Raw genomic sequence first — 21,082 nt, 5'->3', positions numbered from 1 at the left:
CCCCCGGGCGCCGTGAACCCCCCGCTACAGGCTCCGCCCCCGGCTTCTAGGCTCCGCCCCCGTGCAGCGGGCCCCGCCCCCGCCCCGGGTAGGTCCTGTCCCGGGGGGCCCGTCCCGGGGGCCCGTCCCTGCCCGGCGCCGCGGGCTCCCCGCGGGCTTCGCTTCCTGCAGCGCGCAGGGGTCGGTGCTCAGCGGCGCGTCCCGCGGCCGGAGCAGTCTGCGCCCGCTCGCCGGCGCCCGTCCTCGCTCTCTGCCCCGCTCGCCCCCACGAGCCGCGACTGTGCCGGGGCTGGCCCCCGGCTGCGGCCGGGCCGCGCGGATCACCGAGCCGTCCGCGGAGCCTGGCAGCGGGCAGCAAGGGCGGCGTCGGTACCCGCTGGCGGCCGCACAGCCCCCGAGCCCCGGCGGCGGGTGCGCTGCGCGCCGCGGGGCAGCCCGGGCCGGCCCGGCCCCCCGGCAGCAGCCACGGCGCTCGCCCGGGCCGGCCCGGTCCCGCCCGCTGCCTGCCTCCCCCGCTCCGGGGCCGGCAGAGCCACCCCCGCAGCCGGGCGGGGGGAGCCGCGCGCCTGCCCCGCTCCCGCCGGGGGCTGCGCGGGGGGAGCGCGTAACTGCGGCTGATGCTCTTCCCTGAAGCCGGTGTCTCGGAAGGGGGCTAAAAATAAAGACGCCAGCATAAACACGGCTGACGTTAAGGAGGGTGTTCTGGGCGCTTTCCAAGGCGGTTGGCAGCAGTGTTTCTTCGCAGATCAGATGCAGTTTACAGGCCCCTTAATCTGGCCGCAGGAGAGCCCAGCTGGCAGAACGCACCGCCTGTGCCGTCCAAGTGTAATTAAATAAAGACGGATCAATGATTATTAGGTTCCTCGTTGGTGCTAATTTCCTCTCACCCAAGGGCCTGACCACTCTGACTCTTAGTGACATATTTCTTGCTTTAAGATAACAAAAACTTAGGAGAAACTGTCTCATGATTTATCATTTTCTGCAAGCAAGAGAAGGGTAAGTTTTAATTTCCATGATGGGGAGGTAGTTTATTTCTCGACCTAAAGTATATATGTTAAAACACTTGGCCTTCCATATGGATACATTTTTGGCATATGTGTGGCAATTTTGAAATCACCACACTTTTCTGGAAAATAGTATTTACAGTGGAAAGGGTTGCCCTTTTTAACTTAAAAAGTTTTCTAGGAATTTCAATATCTAGGTATGACATGGCCAATATTCCACCGTGAAGTGATGAGTTAAAGTTTAAACATAAGCAGGTTCAGGTTTAAGCACGAATGATGCTGCACAGGGAATGATTCACCAGGTTTTACAGCACGAGATATTGAAAAGTTCGGGCATGCAGGAAAGGTGTATTGCACTCGCCTTGCCTTTTGCCTCTTTGCTGTGCGTATCCTTATTTCTGAAACATCGGGGAAAGTTGCTGACTTGACATCATTGGTTTGGTTTCTTTCTCCATAAAATCAGACGAGGGACCGGCGGTAGCAGGGCATGCAGTGCGGGGCACTGCCGACGTTGAATCCACCTTGCCAAGCAGCACCTTCAGCATGTCCATCTCGTGGCCCATTTCTGAGGGCTCCAACGGCCACTTTTGGTCTCACTTATAGAGCCAGAGACTGGTATTTTGGGGCCCAGCCCCAGCACATTAATTCCTTAGGCACCGAGTTGCTGCCATCCCAGACAGGACCGATTCCTTATTCCCCTCTCCGTCACTGCCTGGGTATTTAAGACACAGTGGGTTGTTCTCAAGTTGTTGGGTCTTTCAAGCCAGTTGTGTCTCCAGATTAATTGATGCAGTTATAATTATCAGGCGATGCACCAAATTAAAACCAGAAATCTAAGTTTTCCTCTGTGTGAACTTTAATCCAGTTGGCAAATAGGGAAGGGGCCAAAAGCCAGAGGGAATTTCCCTTCTCCTGGTGGGGCATGATGAGTCACGCTCAGCTTTCTGGTCGTGACATCATGCGCTTTTACAAAACATAAGGAAAACAAGGCTTTCACCAGCCTGCTGTTAGCTTAGGTCACCGATCACGGGACAGGGGTGACTCAGTGACTCACCTCCTCCTCCTCGAGGTCGGGGGTTTCCTCCCAGCGAGCCCTTCTCCGGTGCAGAGCTCGGACCTCGCTCTCCCGGTGTTCCCTATTGCCCCCAGCCCCGGGATGTGCCTCCGGGCGGTTTCTCAGCCCCCTGGAGAGGCCGTGTGAGCAGCTGTGCTGTATTCCCACATACATGAACTTCAGATGTCTTTCCCTCTGCTTGCTGGAGAATGCGGGTTTTGGCATTCTCAGCGTGAAGCACTGGCTGCCTGGATGTTTTCTTATGGTTCTTCAGGAATCCCATAGCATCACAGCAACCCCTGCCCAAAAAGCAGTTTGTCAGCCCTAGCTGCTGAGCAGCCAGCTTCACAGATGGATGTAGCAAAGGAACAGCAAAGGGGATGCGAAAAAAAGCTGTTCAAGTTTAAAATTTCAAAGTTACAGAGGAAAGGCTCAAAAAGGAGCAATTAGCATCCCTGCAGCACTCCGCTTTCTCTCGACATCCGCTTTCTGCTGGGAAGTGCTTAAAAATATTTGGTGAGATTCTTGCTCCGAGGGCACGACCACCAGAAATACCCCTTATGTCCAAACTTTTCACGTTCGCAGTAAAGTCCTGGTGGGATGAAGGGGCGGGGTGGGGGGGTGTCCAGTCTTTTCCTTGCTTGCAAACTACAACAGAGGCTGATGATGATTTTCCAGAGGGAATTCTTCCCCAAACCATTGCTCCAGCCTGAGGCCCCCATCACTGCCCCGGCACTCCCCAAGAGCTGCCGTGTGGTGGGAAGGGGAAGGTTTGGCCCCCGTGCATCCCCCGGCTCTGGCAGGAGGGTGTGCGGTGATGGAGGGACGCAGAGCCGCAGCGGGTGCTTGCTGGGCTGGACTGGGTGCCACAGTCCCCACGCTCCTTCCAGAGGCTTTTGGATCCTCCGGACACGTCGGGTCAGACGCTGGTGACTCAGCCGGTCCCGTGATGGCTTCCCTCCTCCTCCAGCCCCGTGAAAACGCTGTTCGCTGCCTCCGAAGCAGAAACCCTCCTTCCTGAACAGCACAGGCAGAAGGGAAAGCCGAGCAGGGTTTATTTGCTCTCATTTTTGAGGTTGAGTTTTCCAGAAGGGTAGCTCTGCCACGTCAGGTGTTTACAGAGGCTCAGCACCGTTTCTTATTGGTGTGACATGAAACTTTTAAGGGCAGACAACTCTGGATGGTTTTTTCACTGAGACAGAGGAGCAGATAGGGAAAACAGGCGGAGAGGGCACGAAGTACAAACGCGCTATGGCTGTCATGCAAATACGTAAGGATTTTGTGTTCCCAAAGGCGAGGAGGAACTTTTTGCAACCACACGAATTTCTTGGGGTGAGTGTTGCTTGGAGAACCTGACTTGTAGCTTTTGCCCTGAATTAAAGCATCAACATGTCAACACATCGAGGGAGAGCACCCTGTTGTGATATCCCTCTCTGTGGCTAAGGAGCATTTGGAAACTTTTGTACTGCAGTGAAACAAGCCCCGGTGATGTTTGAACACAGAGACCTATAAAACACACAGGAAATGAAGTTACTTTATTTTATGAGAAAATAGCAAGTGCTTTTTGCTTAAAGCAGCACGGGAAGGTCCGAGTCTGACCTGCTCGCAGATGGGCCAGAGTCAAATGCTAGAGCCGAGCTCTTTAGAGAGCTTGATAAAATCAGCTATAAATCTGGATTACATTTTATGTCTAGACCTAATCAATGTTTTTCTTCTCTAATTTTTGTAACGGCCTCAGGACCTGTGGATTGCGATTGGAGTGCTTTTGGTGGAAGGCCCTAATTTCTGCAGCGTGCTCAGTGTTGCCAACATCAACTGTTCAAAGATCATGAGATCCCCTTAAAAATCATCTTCTCTCTGTTTATTTGCTGTTGAGGTTTTGAGTTCATATTTTAAACTTTGCTCTGCAAAAGGACCAAGGCTCAAAACTTGCTTTTTAAAAACAGAATAAAAGCCAAAACTGGCGTGGGAGGGAGGGACTTCAAGAATAAAAGTGAACTTTGCAGGTCTGATGGGAAAATTGCAAGTGCTGACAATTTTGCTTTGTCCCTCATTTTTTTCCAAGAGAGCCCAAGGTTTTTGTCATGCGAGGGTGGTTAAAGCTCATTCATTTCTTCAGACTTTTATGAAGACAAAGTACAGCAGCAGAAATTAGATTAAGCTTTATCCTTGGGAAAGAGTCTAATTAATTGTCTTGGAGAAATTATTAATGTTATTCCATTCTCTTCCGCTGCAGACACACCACATATCCTGAGCTGTAGGAGCGTTTTGCACATCTGAAAATAAACACCCAGCATCTAATGCACCAAAACGTGTCATGTTATTTCTCTAAACTCTTTAACGGCAGCAGGATTTCACACGCCTTTCCCACAAGCAGCTCTCACTTGTCTGCCACTTCTGGGGGGTTTTGGCCATTAATTCCTGTGAACTCTCTGTTCGCTCCTGGGTTTAACATGTAGGTTTAAGGCGAGAAAGCAAGCAGGCTGTGTGGGACAGAGCTTCTGGGGCTTCTTTTCTTTGCTCAATGGTGGCAATGCTATTGCTGGTGTGGTTGAGGCTTTACCTGCAGCCGAGGAGCAGCTGGGTGGGTGTGCTGGGTTGGGGGTCTGAGCCTGGGGACATGGCTGCTCCCCGTGGAGCCGATCGAGTGCTCTGAGACACGGGACGTGCTGCTGGCTCACGTTCTGCAGGCGATGGTCGCTTGGGCAATGCCTTGCAAAATCCAGGTGAGGAAGCGCAGATCCAGCCCCCCTCGGCTTTTTTCAATATTCCCGAGAGTGCTGTTCCGTGCATTTCCCTGCTCAGGGATGTGCCTGGTGTGAGCAGCGGTCTGTGCTGGGGCCCCAAGGCTCCTCGCTGGCTTCTGGCAGCGGAGGCAGAAGCTTTCGGTGCCATCCACAGGGCTCCCTCTGCCGATTTCCCTCCCAGATCACTGGGAGAGGCCATTTCAAGGTTTGAAAAATGCGGTTTGTTTTATAAACTAGAGAAGAGCCTAAGGACACAGGCAGGGACAAGACCATCTCCTGCAGAAACGGGCGATCGGTGCTCTTCCCCGTGCACATTTACGGCTTTCGACGAGGCACGTGTACCGCCCAGCGCGCCTCGAGGCAGCGCCTGCACCGGTGCCGAGCTCCCTTCACCCCTCGCCTTCCCAGAAGGAAACGGAGCCGAGGCCTGAGGACCCCTTTGTCGGATTTCCCCGTTCCGGAAGGATTCCCGCTCGGCTGGCTCCCAGCGCATTCCTGCCGATGCCGAGGCCGCACCTCTGGCACCGGCACGCGCTGGCTTTGCATTGCTCCGTACTGACCCCAACCGCTCCAACGACAGGCTTTGATCGAGGAAGCCGGTCCCTCGATGTTGACATGTCTGAGGAATATCCACTTACTAAAAGAGGTCCGGGGAATGGGAGGTGACAACTTTAGCCAGCGGAATTACGTACCCGTGTACGGGGCCACGCGCTGCCGCCTCCGGTTTGACCTCACGAGCAACCGCAGGAGTGAGTTCAGGCGATGGAGGCGTGAAAACTCTGCATTTCGAACCCAGCCTCGCTGTACAGCCCCTCCTAGTCTATAATGCGATAAAGCCGGACCCATGAGCAGAAGAAAACACAAGCGAAATAATTTTTAAATCTGATTTCTTCTGTCCCTCATCCAGGGAAGCAGCTTGAGGCCGTGACCCCCGAATGCCAGCTGCCGTGGGCAGTGACGGTGTCCGTCCGGGCAGCGCTTCCACTCGCCACCTTCACCTGGCGCCCATTTCCTCTCAACAAGCGTCAGGTGCCGCTTCCCCAGCCCGGGTGAAAGCTGCTGCGGAAACGGCAGCCAGTAGGCGCCGCGGGGGCTGCTGCCCCCCGACTCGTCCCGCGCCCCCGCCGCTGGGCACCCCCGTCCATAGGCACCCGCGCACCCCGCGTGTCGAGGGGCATCCCCACCCAGCCCCGTGGCGCACAGCGGTGCAGGCACACGGGTCCGTGCGCGCCCCGCGCCCGGAGAAGCGTGCTCCCCCACACATATGTGTGGTGCACGCGCACGCACCCACACAGACATACGGACCCGGGCGTGTGCGCACGCACACGGGGACGTGGACCCAGACACACACAGACACACACACAGACATATGGACCCGGGCGTGTGCGCACGCACACGGGGACGTGGACCCAGACACACACAGACACACACACAGACATATGGACCCGGGCGTGTGCACGCACACGGGGACGTGGACCCAGACACACACAGACACACACACAGACATACGGACCCGGGCGTGTGCGCACGCACACACACACGTGCATAGACCCATGCAGGCACCCAAGGACATATATGTATCTTTGTATGCACATGTGCATGTGCACAGGTACGCATGTATACATCTACATGAATAAGCCAAGTATATAGGTATGTACATTTATATATGTAACCCATTAACGTGCATCCGTGCACACATGTACACATACACACACGTACATACACACATGTGCAGACACACACATACACACGCACACGCACACGCGCACACACGCGCACACACACGCACACGCACACACGTACGCACGCACGCACGCACGCACGCACCCCCCCCCCCACTCACTCACCCCCCCCGCCCCGCTGCCCGCGGCGGCTCCGCAGTCCCCCGCACGGGGGCGCCCTCCGCCCGCTGCCGCCCCGCCCCTTGGCCCCGCCCCTTAGCGACGCCCCCTTGGCCCCGCCCCGCCCCGCCCCGCCCCGCCCCGCCCGGCGCGGGCGCTGCTTGCGGGCGGGGGGCGCGCCCCGCTCCGCTCCGCTCCGCGCTCGCCGGGGCCCCCGGGGCCGCCGAGGCCGCGCCGCGCCCGGGACATGCGGCCGCCCCCGCCGGCTCGGAGGCGATGAGGCTCCGCAGCGGCACGGCGCTCACGCTGCTGCTCGGCTGCCTCTGCGCCCTGCTTTCGCTCTCCTGGTACGGCGCCTTCGGCGGGCACAAAGGTAAGGGGGCTCGGCCGCCTCCGCCGTGGTAGCCTGGGGCCCGGCAGCCGCCCCGCCGCCGGGGCTGGAGGCGGGGGGGGGCTCCGGGAGCCGGGCCCGGCCGGAGCCCGGGGCCCCGGCGGGATCCGGAGCCAGGGGGGACGCTGCGGGACCCGGGGGATCCTGGCCGGCAGGATCCTGCCGGAGCCTCTGGGATCCGGACCCGGCGGCGTCCCGTGCGCCTCTGGCCCCGCGGTGCCCTTAGCTCCCGCGGGGCCGTGACCCGTGGGACCCCCGGTGCGGGCGAGCCCGCGCCCGGTAGGGCGGGGACTGCCAGGGCCGGGCGTCCCTGCTCGTCCCCGGGGCGCACTGCGGCCTGGGGCGCCCACGGAGGAGCGGGGGGCTGCGGGGCAGCGGGCGGGCTGTCGCCTGGGTCGGGGTGCGTTGGGCTTCACTTCGGTGATGCACGTCTTTGCACCCCCGCGTTTACGGCGACAGCCTTCGTGGGCGGTGGGAACCGGGCAGGGTAGGTCCTCGCGGGGAGGTGACGCCAGCAACTGGGGGAGCCCCGGGGTGGGGGGTCCCCGGGCAAACTGGAGGTGAGGGGAGATCGGAGCAGCTGCCCTCCCCGCGCCACGCTCGGCTCTCGCGGCTCGGTGCTGGGTCCAGTAACTTCGGTGCTCGTGGGACGGGTGCGAGGGCTGCCCGCTTCAGCGCTGGAGCCTCGGTGCTGGTTTTGCACCGGGTAGGCGGCTGCAAAGCAGGGGTGCAGGGCCCCGTCCCCTCGGGGCTGCGGGGGAATCCCGCGCAGGTATTGCAGAGGTGCTCGTTGCTGGTTTTTCCTGACAACACAATAGTTGCTTTTCCCCATCCTCTCGCTCACTGAAGGAGCGCACTGGATTTATCCTGGCCTGGAGGACAATTCCGGTAGTTGCTTCTGAATTGCGTATCTGTCTCGTGTATGGGTGCGCAACCTCTCATGCCCGTGCTAGTCACTCAGCTCTTCCAGTTCCTGCAATTTTAGAGGTCATTAAAGGCAGGCGGTCTGGCTGTCCAGCCCTTGACCCTCTCTTCCCACTCACCGTATAAGCATCTCTCCCTGCTACGGGTGAGAAGCAGCTTTTGCTGAGTGTAATACGTGACTTGACGGCTTTGCAATCCCGTGGCACAATCACAAGGTGCAGCTTGCACGTGGTGCAAGGCCGGCGTCAGGACTGGGGGCTCTGGGGACAGGGCAGGTTATTTTGGATCCGATGGGCAGGATGACACGAGCCCATGTAGGTGCCCGTCCAGCCCAGCCCCTTCCCTGGCAGCAGGGCAGGAGCGCCTGGGATGTGCCGTCTTCTCCTGGCAGCTGCGGGCTCTGACGGGCGGCTGCTTGGGCTCCTCTGCCTCCTTCATCAGCTGAAGGGCTTTCCTGTCGTGCTGCGCCATGGTTTAAATCCCACCAGAGCTGCCTCCCCGCAGAGCTTTGGGTGAGGGGCGTTTGTAACGCAGGGGTACTGCCGGTGGGTCGGTTAGCTTCTGCTGGTGAGAATTTTGAACCGGACAAAATGTTGGCACAACCAGGTGGTGGTGTATGCGCTTTTGGCCAGAAATACTAGATCATGGTAAGTTGTGCAGGGGCAAGGAGGGCTCTGAGAGCTGCTTTCTTGTGGTTACTGCTGAGCAGTTGCTTTGCTCATAGCTCCCTCCTGTAAATGAAGTGAACCCAGCGTGTGGTGCTGCACGGGCTCCGAGCAGTCACTCCTGTTTTCTGAAGCAGGGTGGCCAGCCCCGCTAGGTAGCCTGTGCCGTCCTTTGACTCACTTTTATTTTTTAACAAGTAGCTTTTCCCCATTGCTCATTCAAGTGCCAAAATAATAACCTTGGGTACCACTGTCCCTGTCCTTATCAGTAGGACCCTCCCTGGGACACGCATTTTCCCCTGACAGCAACAGATTGTCACTTGCAAACAGCGATCACTACAAGAAGTCACAAATAACACGGGTCAGGCTCTGTCACCCAGCAGGTTTCCGGCTATTATGGTCATTTACGTATCAGGCTGTTATTTAATACAGAGCTGGAGACGAGAGGTCATTCAGTCCATCTCCTGCCCCTACGCAGGATCAGTGATAACCGACCCCTTCCTGACAGACGTTTATCGTATTCATTCTTAAAAACCTCCGATGACAGAGGTACTTAAGCTACCCGGACAATCTGTTTGACATTTAGCAGCCTTGCCATTAGATTTTTCTTACGATCTGAACAGAAATATCTTTTCCTTCAGTTTGGTTTCATGATTGCTCTTCTTTTTCCATTTATTGGGCACAGGCAGCAAAGTTCCTTCCTTCATTCTTTGCAGGAGCCTGTTAGATATTTGGAAGTTGCTACCGTGTCTCCCCTTAGTCTCTGCTAATATAGATTAAACCACGCTGGTTCCTTTGATCATTCTTTTTAGGTCATGTATTCTTGGTCTGCAGTTGTTCTTGTTACTCTCTTCTGGACCGTCATCCTTCATGAAGAGTGATGCTTAACCTGCGATACAGGACTGAAGTCGCGGCCATATTTTTGCTCAGAAGAATAAGGGATTATTTCAGGTCTTTTACATACAATGGTCCTGTTTATACATCCCAGTGTGTTTGCTTTTCACTTTTGCCACAGATGACTTGTGTTTATTTTTTTTCATCCCATTGACCCTTCCGCCATTCTTCTCCAGAACTTTTCCTGCTTTTCATTCCTCATCGTGTATTTGCCTGGTTAATTTTTCTTAGCAAATCGCATTACCTCACGCTTGTCCTTGTTGAACTGCGTCCTTTTTTTTTTCAGACTGCTTCTTCTAAAGTGTCAGGATTGTTTTGAATTCTGATCTTGCCCTCCCGCATGCTTGCAATCCCTCTCAGCTTGTGTAGCCTTCAAAGGCTATCAGCGTGTTTTATCTGCTATCGGCTGAGTCGTGCATGAAAACACTGAGCACTATCAGGTCTGGAATGGGTTCTCCTGGAACCCGCTTCAGTAAGGTCCTCCCAGTCTGTGCTCAGAGCGCAACGACCAGTTCACCGCTGGTCTTCTCAGCAGTGGTGCACCCACCTTCAGGTGGCTCAGTCCAGCCCCTGCATCCCTAGCTGTGTTATGGGGATGTCCCGTGAGACACTATCAGAGGTCTTTCTGAAATCTTCGTTTCTTCTCCCCTTCCTACAAGTCCTGGCACCCTGTCACAGAAAGAAATATGATAGATTTGATGTGATTTGTTCCTGATAAACAGAGGTTAGCTCTCGCTCAAGTTCTCCTCATCTTCTAAGCTCTTCAACTGAAGTTGAGCTGATTATTCTATAATTTCCTGCATCCTCCTTATCCCCATCCCCTTATTTTTCAAAGACAGGCTTTGCATTTGCAGGTCCTTTGTAACATCAGACATCCCCCATGAGTGACCGGAGACAATTCCCAGTGATCCTGAGCTGCTCATGTCATTGCGTTCTGGGGAAGGCTGACAAGGTGTCCGCATTGCCTCCGATGGGGAATAAAATGATACTAAAACACATGTAAAGCATCGCAGAGCCTGCATGTCTCCCTGCTCTGTGTTGGGAGGACAAAATAATTAGTCAAAAGAAAATAAACCAGGTCAAACCAGCTCTAGAGCTGCTTTTCTGTAACTGATGCAGGGTTTGTTTACCCACTAATGGTGTTTTGGCGTGCTGTGGTTATTAGTAAAGTTTTGACCTCGTGGTCTGCAAAAACAAATGCTGCCTCTTTCCAATTATAAACGAGGTTTGAAATAGTCTGCTGGAGTAGGAAGATAAGGGCAGCCTCAGATAGCACAACCAGTCACACAGGCGGCCAATGTCCAGCATCACGGGGTGGTTCGGAGGTGGACCATGTGCTGTGCATCATGGCGGTGGCTGTCTTGGCCAAAGTTTAATATTCTCTCTTTGCTGATTTTAGGTTTAAGTACGGTTTAACTTTCAAAACCAACAAGAGCTTGGAAGAAGCTCTTCTGTAACCTTCTGTCATGAGGTACACCTGCAGGGTTGAACTGTGGAGGGCGACCTGCAGTCGGAGGATCAAGCCTTTGGGGAGGCACGGGGAGGCTTGGGCATGAGCATGCCCAATGTGGGGAATTCAGGGGGTGTTTTCCTGAGGGCTCAGTAAAAGCGAGAAGCTTTCATGAGTTTAGGTAAGTCACAAGTGCAGATGGGACGAAGGCAAACAATTTAACCTACCTGCAATTAAATTGTTGTGGGTTTTTCTCTCCAATGATGAAAACTGTTCAGTTGTCATCCATAATGTGTGTTCTCATCTTGACTGACCAACCAGCCACGTACCATCTTTCCAGCCCTTCTCTTTGCCCCTTGCAGCATACCCCAGAGCCATAAATGCTGCAGGATATTTGTTTTTTAAGTGTCTGTTTGGTTTTTTTTTTTTTTAATCGAATGGGAAATTCTAAACCTTGTGTGAACCTTTTAGGAGACTCCCGACATGCTGCCCCTTTTGAGCTTGGGACTGCACCTCCTGCGCTGCACCCTGGGCAGCGTAGCTCAGGGTGGGCTCTGTACCCATGCTGCCTGTGCAGGCTTCCCCCAGCAGGTTATTTCCCCCTCAAATTTTAATGAATGATTTATAGTTACCCAGTACCAGCCAGCTCCAGGTTGCCATTGTAAAACCACAAGGGCAGGCACCTCCGTACCTGTAGATTTGCCTGCGAAGTGGGGTTGCTCTTTGCATAGTGGCTTCGCAACCCTTAAGATCAGTTTTGATTGTGCGGCGTTTTGGATGCTCTTCCCATGGGCGTTGTGAAAGTGCTTCAGAAGAGATGTGCACAGCTCCTTGAAGGACTCGCCACTCGCATCCCGGGTGGGTCACTCGGTGCAGGTCTGAGCATGGGGTCTCTCCCTCAACTTGCGAACGTGGTGGGGAGTGGGATGCTGGGGTGTTGGTGGTCGCAGGGCAGCAGCTGCAGCGTGGACGTTGCTCCGGTGCCCATTGCAGCGGGGCAGGCTCAGGCAGCATCTCCGTAAAGAAATACTGTTTGTTCGGTGCCGCACACGGCGGGATGCTCCGCTCGCTCGGGGTGTCCTTTGTGGGAAGCAGACTTTGTCCCGGAGGGACGTTCCTCTGAGCGTGTTTACAAAGCCTTATATAATGCATAAAAGCCATGAACGCTAATCCGCTCTAGAAGCAGCGGAGTCAAAGCTTGTAATTCTGCTAAATATGAGCCGAATCTTGCAGCGTGCAGGGCTCCCCACTGCTTTTTCATTTCTGTTACCTGCACCGGCTTGACTTCAGGTTTTTGTAGTTTCTTTGAGGTCTTGGGCACAGGCTGCAGCCAGACGGGTGCGAGTGAAAGCCCTGGTCTGAGCTGGGGCCATTTCACTGCAACCCTTGGAAGCATTTACCAGGAGGAGAGATGCCGGCAGCAGGCCCAGCGTGTTGAGGAGGTGCTGGCAGGGACCTGGTTGAGGAACCGTAGAGTTTAGAAATCTGTCATTAAAATGCACAGCGAATAAAAAGATGTGTAGGCGCATTTCTGAGAGCCTGTACGTGGCCTGTATGGTGCTCAGCAGACATTGTATGGAATTGGTGGCTGGAATGCAGCAGCTTTTGCAAAATTATCCTGCGTATGATTTGACCAAATTCATCCCAAGAGCGAGGGACACCATGCAATCTGTTGATACGCATTTATCAAAATAAATCTTCCATTATCTGGAGTCACCTGTATTTCTGATTTTATTTCTTTGCAGTTTTTTTAGGTCTTTCAGCGGGGCTCTTGACTTGTACGGCACGTGCGCTTGTCCGTGTCCCGTCGCTGCTCCAACAATAAGAGCAGCGGTTGCGTGGTGGAGCTGAAGTTACTGGAGGTGGACGAGGGCTTCCTCCTAACCGGCACAGTGTTCCCCAGCGTAGGAGACGTGGGTTCGGGTCCTTGCTGTGCCGTATCCCTCCCGGTCTTGGGAAGGTCAGTCGGCTGGTTTCGTGCCTCAGTTCCCGTCTGCTCTCTGGGGACAGCGACATCTCTCGTCACAGGGGTTTGGAGGACACAGCCGCGCTTCTGTGACAGCGGGGCCTGTGTCAGCGCGCGGGAGAGGAGCAGGCAGCGGCGGTTAACACCCCCCCGTTACATCGAGTGCTTCTCTTGCTTTACTTCTGTTACAGAACAAAACCCTCTCTCATTGCGATTCCCTTTGATTCATCTAAAACAAATCGTTGATTTGTGCTTATATCCCGAATGTTCATTGATTATTCACTTAGTGTTTAATGTAAAACACGTCTATAGCTGGCCAGCGAAGTGGGGCTGCCAGTCACCTCTAGGAAGCTTTGAAGCCTGCTGAGCGATGGAGGAACGGCCTTAGCGATAGACTGGGCACGGCATGGCAGGCCGCTGCGGGTGGGCTCGGCTTATCCGCGGTTCTCCCTGTTCGCAACACCCGAACCGGGCACCAACGTACGATTTCTCAGCTCGCGGCGTGAAGGAACAGGCGCAGCGCCCGTCCTGGGGCGCGGGCTCGGCACGGGCACCGCAGGCACCGGCGTGCCGGAGGCCTCGGCAGGGGAGGGCCGAGCCCCCTGCCTGAAAGTGTCTGGGGACGAAGCTGTGTGTTTGGCGAGGTTTTCCATATCATTATCGTGCCAGTTCTGATGCTGACGTTCCGTTTTTCACGAGACAAAGCCCAAGAGATCGGCGGGGCTCGATGGGTGAAGAGGGCTGCCGCGGCGGCAGAAGTCACTGGTCAAATTAAAGGATTATGGAAACTATTAAAATAAACAAAGGGCTTTGGCGGGGGCTGGCGGGTTAACGTTGTTAGGAGGAGCGGCTTTCGGGGAGTGCTGATCAAGCATCTGCTTAACAGCTTCCTGATTCGGGGAGAGGATTGTTGTCTTTGATGAAGGGAAATGCATTTTTTCTGCCTTTTTTACTTGAATTGAAGTGTAGGGGGCTTTTTATTCAGCGATGCCCTTCTTGGGTTTGTTTTTGAGCTCACGTCAGGCTTCTCTTGCAAAGCAAGAAAATCTGGGAGGGGCAGATTTCTGTTTTAAATCATCTCTCTGCGTTAATTGTGGCACTGGCCGCTTCTCCTTCTGTTTTTGTCCCGGTGTCAAGTCACATTCGAGTCTCCAGGATCCATGCATTAGCATGGACGCGTCTCTGACGCACAGAGATGCTCCGTAACTCCATCTTCCCTCCTGCTTGCCCCTGCCTCGACTCCCCTAATATTTAAATGTTCCTGCCATCTTGCGCTACAGGATAAATACTTACCTAAAGGTTAATCTGTATTTTGAGGTGACTAGACACGTTTGTGCGAGATGTTTTCATTTCTGCTTATATTAAAGTGGACAGCAGTAGCATTAAAAAGTAAGTCATTAGACTTCAAAGAAGCTTCTGTGCAAAAATTAATCTCCACCTGCTTTTTATTTTCATTATGAGTTTTGCTGAGTTGCAGTGCCCTTTACTTGTAACTATAATTGTCCCACTGGTGGTTTAGGACTTGTTGGTAGTGGGATGGATGCTGAACTGGGGGAAGAGCACGGCGTTGGCTTGTGTCAGTGCTGCTACCTGGTCCACACCTATTCCTCAGGGGGTTTTTAGACCATCCTGATCACATTTGCAAGACTGCCTTAGAGCACGTAGGTTTTTCTTCTCTCCCTGTGACGGCAAGAGCTTTCTGGAAATACGGTTGAACCTGGAGACCCTTTTTTGTCACTCGCTACTTGTACGTAAGCTGCAATAAATCCGCTGTGTATTGTCACTGCTCCGAGGAGTTTCATGGCTTCAGCAGGAGGCCTGTGGTACCAAAAAAGTTGTGTAGCCTTCAAAAGCCCTTGTAAACAACCAAAGAGAAACTTCCAATACTGAGATACGAGCCACCTAAGGTGTGTGTAATAGCACTGCATGTTTGTGTAGCCTCTTCTAGAGAAAGCAGAGTAGCAACACTAACCCTGCCAGTACCAAGAACTTCATACAGAAGCAGCTGGGGAAGTTTTCTGAGTGAGGACTAAATTGCTGTATTCCTCCCCAAAAGACGGGCGCTTAGGGGAGCGGAGCTGCTGTGCGGTGTCCCCATGGCCTGTCCCCACGCTGGATGTGAAGAGCAAGAGCGATACTTGACCGTATGGGTTGCCTGGTGGGTGGATGGACCTGGACCTCTCTCAGACTCAACCGCTGCCTGTCAAATGAATTACTCATTTAGTGCTGGCGAAAGCGGCGCGGGTCTCCCCTCCCTCCTCTCTGTGCCCAGACTGTGATCTTCTGCTTTAATTTGATCTTCCCTTTCGTGTTTTAACTACTCCTTTTTCGTGCCACCTCTCATTGCGCTCTCTCCGGAGCTGGATTTGGTATCTTTTCTCTTTGTCTTCCATTTCCCTCGGTTTCCTCCCTTCCTTCTTCCTTTGATGTTGCAGCAAATGACCAGGATGGACGTCTGCCCACACGTCTCCCCCTCTCTTAATCTTGCCCAGTTCGAGTTATCCACCGTTTGAGGAACTTAACCAGATGCACACCTAATAGTGTGGCTGCGTTAACTCCGAGCAGTGATTTTGGGTAGAAGCCGGTAAAGGTAGGGCTGCCCGGGAGGAGGAGGTGCTGGCCCTTGCACCGGGTGTCGGGGGCTGCTCCCAGCCCCTGCGGGTCCCAGGAGCGATGGCGAGGCAGGGCGCACCCCCAGCACAAACCCCCCGGGCCGGGGGGGGACGTGCCATGGGGATGCTCGCACGGGCATCGCGCGTGGGCGGCCGGCGCTGCCGGGCGCGAGAGCTCATCCCGCACCTCGCGGGCAGAGCTTAAACTAAATGGAAGGTGAAGCAAGAATCGTGTTTAAAAGCAGATTAATTTGCTGACTTTGGGGAGCGAGAGGCATTTAGAAAAAAAATTGGAAATGCAAATTCCAGCTGAGCACAAACTTCGTCATTTGATGGCTGAAATTCTCTGCTTTATCATGCCAGTGAAGCTGCATAAAACGTGTATTTTCCACGAGCTAAAGAGCTGACCTGGATGGGGGAAGTAAGTACCAAGAATGGTGGATGAGCGTAATTAGGACATGGATTGTGGGTTGGCTCCGTATAGATCAGTTTGTGTTTTGTTAGTGTCTGGTTCCACCCTGTCTGTCTGTTTTATTAGATTAATTTATTACTTTCTGAAAGTGCCTCTCCAGTGAGCTAAAATTTCTATTTACGGGAAGTATTTGGTTACCATGAAAAAGTGTATTTGGCTTGTGTTTGGCAAATATTAACTACTTACTTCTGTTTCTTTTGCAATTTAATTGTCTATTTATCTTGGGTATTGATTGCTGAAGGCCTTGGTAATTATTTGCTGATTCTGGAAATAACGATTTTAAAGGCTTAGATTACTTTTGTAATATTAATCATTACCTTGGTGCGCTTCCCTCAAAGGATGGGATCTCTCTGACGGCTCCAGTTGCAATGTGGACATTTACTGTCTGAAACTATGCCACCGTCTTAAAATAACAAAATCATTACTGGCGTTTTGTTCCCGAAACTAAGCTGATATTTGCAGAGATGCAAACCTGGCAGTCGCAATTAGCTCACAAATTTGCTGTTCCTGTTGGCGGGAGGAGTGGGCGGAGTCAAATAGAAAGATAATTTTATTTACTTTCTGCTTCACTCTTTCCGAATTAATGTCATGCCGAATTGGTCTCCACTCCGGTGCAGGCTGGTGGGGAATGGGCTGCCCCTCTCCAGTGGCGGCGCAGCAGCAATGCAGCTCCGCTCTGCGGCAGACGAGCAATACTCCGAAAGGGCGTTACGCTTGCAAGTAAATGTGCTGCCGTGCAGCGGCACATCTTGCTTTGGGGGAAGGTGAGAAACTGAAAAGTCTCTGTTGGGAGCTGAGTAATTGGCACCTGCTATTATTGTGTCCCTCCTCCCCCTTTTACTAACTTGTTTATAAAGATAACTCTCCTACAGATCTCATTGCGCGGCTGTAAAGCATGATTTTTTAAAAAATACATGCATTCCTATTTGTGTCAGGTCTGAATACCTACCTCCTCCTGTTTCTATGAGGAGGAGGGATAGTTTCTGTGCCGTCCAGGCACCCTTCCTGACTGCGGGCAGACGAGCTGTGTCCTCGCCGTACCTGGAAGGAGATGCAGTTCTCCCACTAACACAAAACCTGGCAGGCGGTTAGAGTGGCTGGGAGGGGAGTTTTGTCGTCTGGTTGTTGTGGGCCTTGAAGCAGGGGGTTGTGTTGGCTGTTTGAATGATGTTAGCTTTACCTCCGTCGGAGCTTGCATAGCGACATATATTACTAGAGAGCATGAAACACGACGGTTAGCATGTGCCCCTGGGATCTCTAGTTGCAGTGAATCCCACTTCCTTCTCTTGCCTCAAGTGATTTGTGTAATTGGTTTGAACAGTTTCATCCTTGTTCTTTTGGTGGTGGATCGTGGTGCAAAAGGAAGCTGGGAGCGTTTTTTGATCCTGCCCTGGGTAATTTGATGATGACTAAGTCTCGTTGAGCTTCATCTCTGTGCAGATGCAGTGGTGCATCTCCTGCAGGAGATGCGGTGGGAAGAGCGTGTCCTCCTCCTCCCAAACGCACGCATGGGGAAGGAAGAGGAGGAGGGGGCAAAATCATGTCTGTGACAATTGTTTTCTGATTCTTTTCATCACCTTATAAAACAAAAGTGATAAAAGGAGCCTCAGAAAAGAGGGCATTGCAGCAAGCCCTGGTAGGGTTGTAATCTCTTTTCTTCGTACAGAGGTATAAAGATAATTCCAGTGGGGATTGAAACAGCTGATGGCAAATAATTCTTGAACAATCCGCTTACGGTGTTCCAGGATGCGAATGAAAACCACTAATGGGATAAAGAAGGATCTAGATAATTATCTCGGCTGCATTAAATCCTGTCCTTTCAGGAGAGTACTCTTGTGTGGACACTAATTTCATGTGTATGAAATGCTAAAGCTGACTAGACATTTTCAGAAGTTAGCCGATTCCAAAATAGCCATCATCGCTTGGTAAGCGTCTATCTTTTATCTACCTGGTTGGCCCTAATAAATCTGATTTCTGGTCTCTGCTGTCCTGTTTCCTTTTTTCCCCCTCCCTGCAGCAGATTAAAGCTGCGACACACATTCTCTCCAGGGCGGATTTGAAACGTCCTTCATTCTTTTCTTTTTTGATTTGGTCTGCTGTTTTGGGAGACTTCCTGGGGTTTTTTTCCCTTTTACAGCTGGTGATGCCGTTGTTTTAAGTCTGACGGAAGAGCTGCTTGCAGTATTAAGGTATGCAAGATACTTTTTAATTTGATCCATTTTTTCCCCCAGCAAGAGCTTTGCCTTGCAGTGCGGGGGACGGCACTGTGCTCCAAAACAAATTCAGTTGCACAGTCAGTTAATGAGGCTCTTGTTGTAGCCTCTTTGCTGCCTTTGTGTTTGAACCTAACGGATGCCCCATGGATGGAGTGGAGGATGGCAGGAAGAGAAAGGAACAGTTCTGTATTGACAGCAACCGTGACATTTGGATGAGGTCGGATCAGTTAACAGCATTGAAAGATCTGTGTTACGGGGTCTCTGTTCTCTACGACCCCGTGGTCAGAGGAAATCTGCTGTTCGGCTGTATGGGCGACAGAAATGCACTTCTAAGAAGCGGCTGGTGCTTCGTTATCCCCCATCAGCTGCAGGCAGCTGCATTCGCCGGCTGTCAGAATCGTTTCTCTCCAGCCTCACACTAAGCGACCGGAGGCACGCCTGAACCGGCTGCAGCATCCTTCGGTGAGCCAGGCTGTGCATCCGACGGCAGGAGCCAGGTCTGGGGACTGCAGCTGAGACAGCTGCCCACGAGCCATCCTCCAGCTGGAAGAGGAGGATGGGCAGTCAGCATCATCCCTTTGCACGCTGGAGGACAGATGCTGGCATGGCTGTCTTGTCGGGGAAGGACTCCATCATTCACCGCGTGGAGAGTGCCCAAATGCCGTTTCTCAGCGGCAGACCTTCTTGAATCACAAGGTTCCCATCTTTTCTTGCTGGCATGGCAGTAGAGTTAAGGTTCAGATGTCTTGTGGAAGTACAGAAGGGCTTCCTTGCTTTTAATGAGAAGTCAAACAAGAAATGCTGTCCTGTCCAAGGTGGACTTGGGTTTCCAGTCTCCTTCATATGGCACAGAGAGGTTACAAGGGCCAGTCTTGCGTTGAATTCCGAGGAGTTGGTATGTCTATTTTTGCTGTGGGATGGAAGTTGCTCTTTACACCAGATTTGCCGTTCACACAACCATGAGCTGTGACTTGCCTGTCCCAACTGGAGGATGTGCTTAGAGGCACATGAAGCTCGGCCCTGCCATACCAGGCATGGATTTGGGACAGGGAGGCTGCAAGAGGGTCTGATATGCCATTAGGCATACCTCGATAAGGCACTTGCTTAGTAGGGCTGTGTGGAGAGAAAAGGGTACGTGGGATCCTTGCTGCCTCTGGAAGGCTCTTTAAGAAATGAATTACATTTAAGAAATGTGGTCACCTTTCATCTTGGTGACATGCTTCTTGAACAGCAGCTCTTAAACTGAATTGCTTACACGGAAGAATCCATATCAAGGTTTCTTCACCTCCTGGTCACAGTTACTAGCCCTGTGGCTGTAGGAGCAGGGGCTGAATTTAACAGAGGTGCCTGATGCAGGCTTTTGCCCTAGAACTGCCGGCATTCTGCAAGAGGATTCTGGTGAGGTCTGGCAGGTGACCCTTAGAAATCAATCGGTTGCTTTGTAAGGCAAGATATCCATTCTATCTCTGAGAACACCAGCCCTCCTACATGCTCTTGACTTCCACAGAAACCTTAATGGGGATTTTTACCTGGTTCTTGATATCACTGCACGCCCTTTGAATGAACCACTCGCTAAGAAATCTCATTACTTGCTCGTCGTTAAAGGTGTCTGGTTAGCTGAGTTGCAGGGGCTAGTTGAAGTCTCCTTTCCTCAACCCTGTGCTGTGATGAAGTGGTACCTGGAGCTGTTGTGCCAAGTGTTACCTCCATAGAGCATAATAAACTATCTCCTGCCATCTCCTGCTCGGGTGAGTTGTACCCAGAGGGAAACGGTGTGTTTTTCTGGACAGCTGCAGAGCTCTCGGTGTGTGCGTCTTGCAAGTCAGTTGAGAAAGGCAGATATTTCACATCTCTTTGGAAATCTGTCAAGACAGTGGCGGATCGCTTAGCCTGAGTGCTGTTGTCTGGGCTGTGGTTCATAACTTCTAAAATGCAGGTCAAGAAGTATTGCTGCGATAGTTAAAGCTCAGGCAAAATGACGACCTATAGCCCTCCACAGCAGCTGTGGGAATGCAAGGAAGCGTTTTACTGCTGGGACTGAAACTTCAAGCAGCCATCTGTTGTTCCAGAGCACTGGTTAATTATTCTTAAAGCCTTCAAACCAAAGGTGGTCATTTCTGGAGCTACCCCTGATGGTGACCCTGTGGTGCCCAGAAGCCCCACCTGAGAGCAGGACCCTCTCTGGTGTGCCCTGAACGTGCTGGGTGCACGGTGAAGCCTTCCACATAGCTTCACCGTGAAAGCCTGGGCTAGGAGAAGTGGGTCCGTGTAGGTGAGGCAGTCACCAATGGCAGAATTGGCCATTTAAAATCCAGGTCTACTCATCAGCACCATTTGCTGACCAAGATTGCTGCAGTGCCGGGGTCGTTTGCACCAGACTTACAGATTTGGCGGAGAGGAGGAAAGGGGAGGATGTTGGCAAGAAAGGGCTCGTGGGTGGGTAAAAGTCGGATTGCCAAACAGCGCAGGAAAGGTCGAGAACTTCTTTTGTCTGCTGGTGTGGTGTAGGGCACAGGTGAGAAGGTGTGGATTTATTTGGACGTGCATTCTTGTTTGGTTTGGCTTCCAGGAGAAGTCCTTATCTCTTCTTCTGCTGCCAGCTGCCTCTGGGTTGCCATCTTTCCCTCTGCTCTGCCTACATTTCTTGCTGTGATTTCGATTATTTACAGTATTTCTTTTCCCCTTAAACTACTCCGCTGCGTGTGCGCTATTTAAGCGGCTGTTGCTTCCCAAGCCCGTTCCACTGGTAGGTGAAGAGACAATCCCTGTGCATACAACTCGTTAAGAGCATTTCAGGGCTCTTCGGTGTGGGCAACTATGTGAATGCAAAATTGCAGTTGGACCTT

General features: G+C 52.8%; 1 protein-coding gene across 4 annotated transcripts in view; it reads left to right on the top strand.

The window, feature by feature from the left end:
* The first annotated feature begins 6,795 nt into the window (after nucleotides 1-6,795).
* MGAT4B (alpha-1,3-mannosyl-glycoprotein 4-beta-N-acetylglucosaminyltransferase B) overlaps nucleotides 6,796-21,082 on the top strand; it is a 52,101-nt gene continuing 37,814 nt past the window's right edge. For 2 of the 4 annotated variants that reach the window (XM_075164740.1, XM_075164742.1), the window contains exon 1: nucleotides 6,841-7,019. In XM_075164740.1, coding sequence (XP_075020841.1) covers nucleotides 6,923-7,019 — 97 coding nt within the window. In that variant the 5' untranslated portion in view covers nucleotides 6,841-6,922. Of the gene's footprint in view, nucleotides 7,020-21,082 lie in introns of all 4 variants that reach the window. The other 2 variants (XM_075164741.1, XM_075164743.1) reach the window with 2 other exon arrangements.

Source organism: Calonectris borealis, chromosome 15 (assembly GCF_964195595.1).
Source record: "Calonectris borealis chromosome 15, bCalBor7.hap1.2, whole genome shotgun sequence".
Taxonomy (NCBI): domain Eukaryota; kingdom Metazoa; phylum Chordata; class Aves; order Procellariiformes; family Procellariidae; genus Calonectris; species Calonectris borealis.
This window is presented reverse-complemented; position numbering and strand designations above follow the sequence as displayed.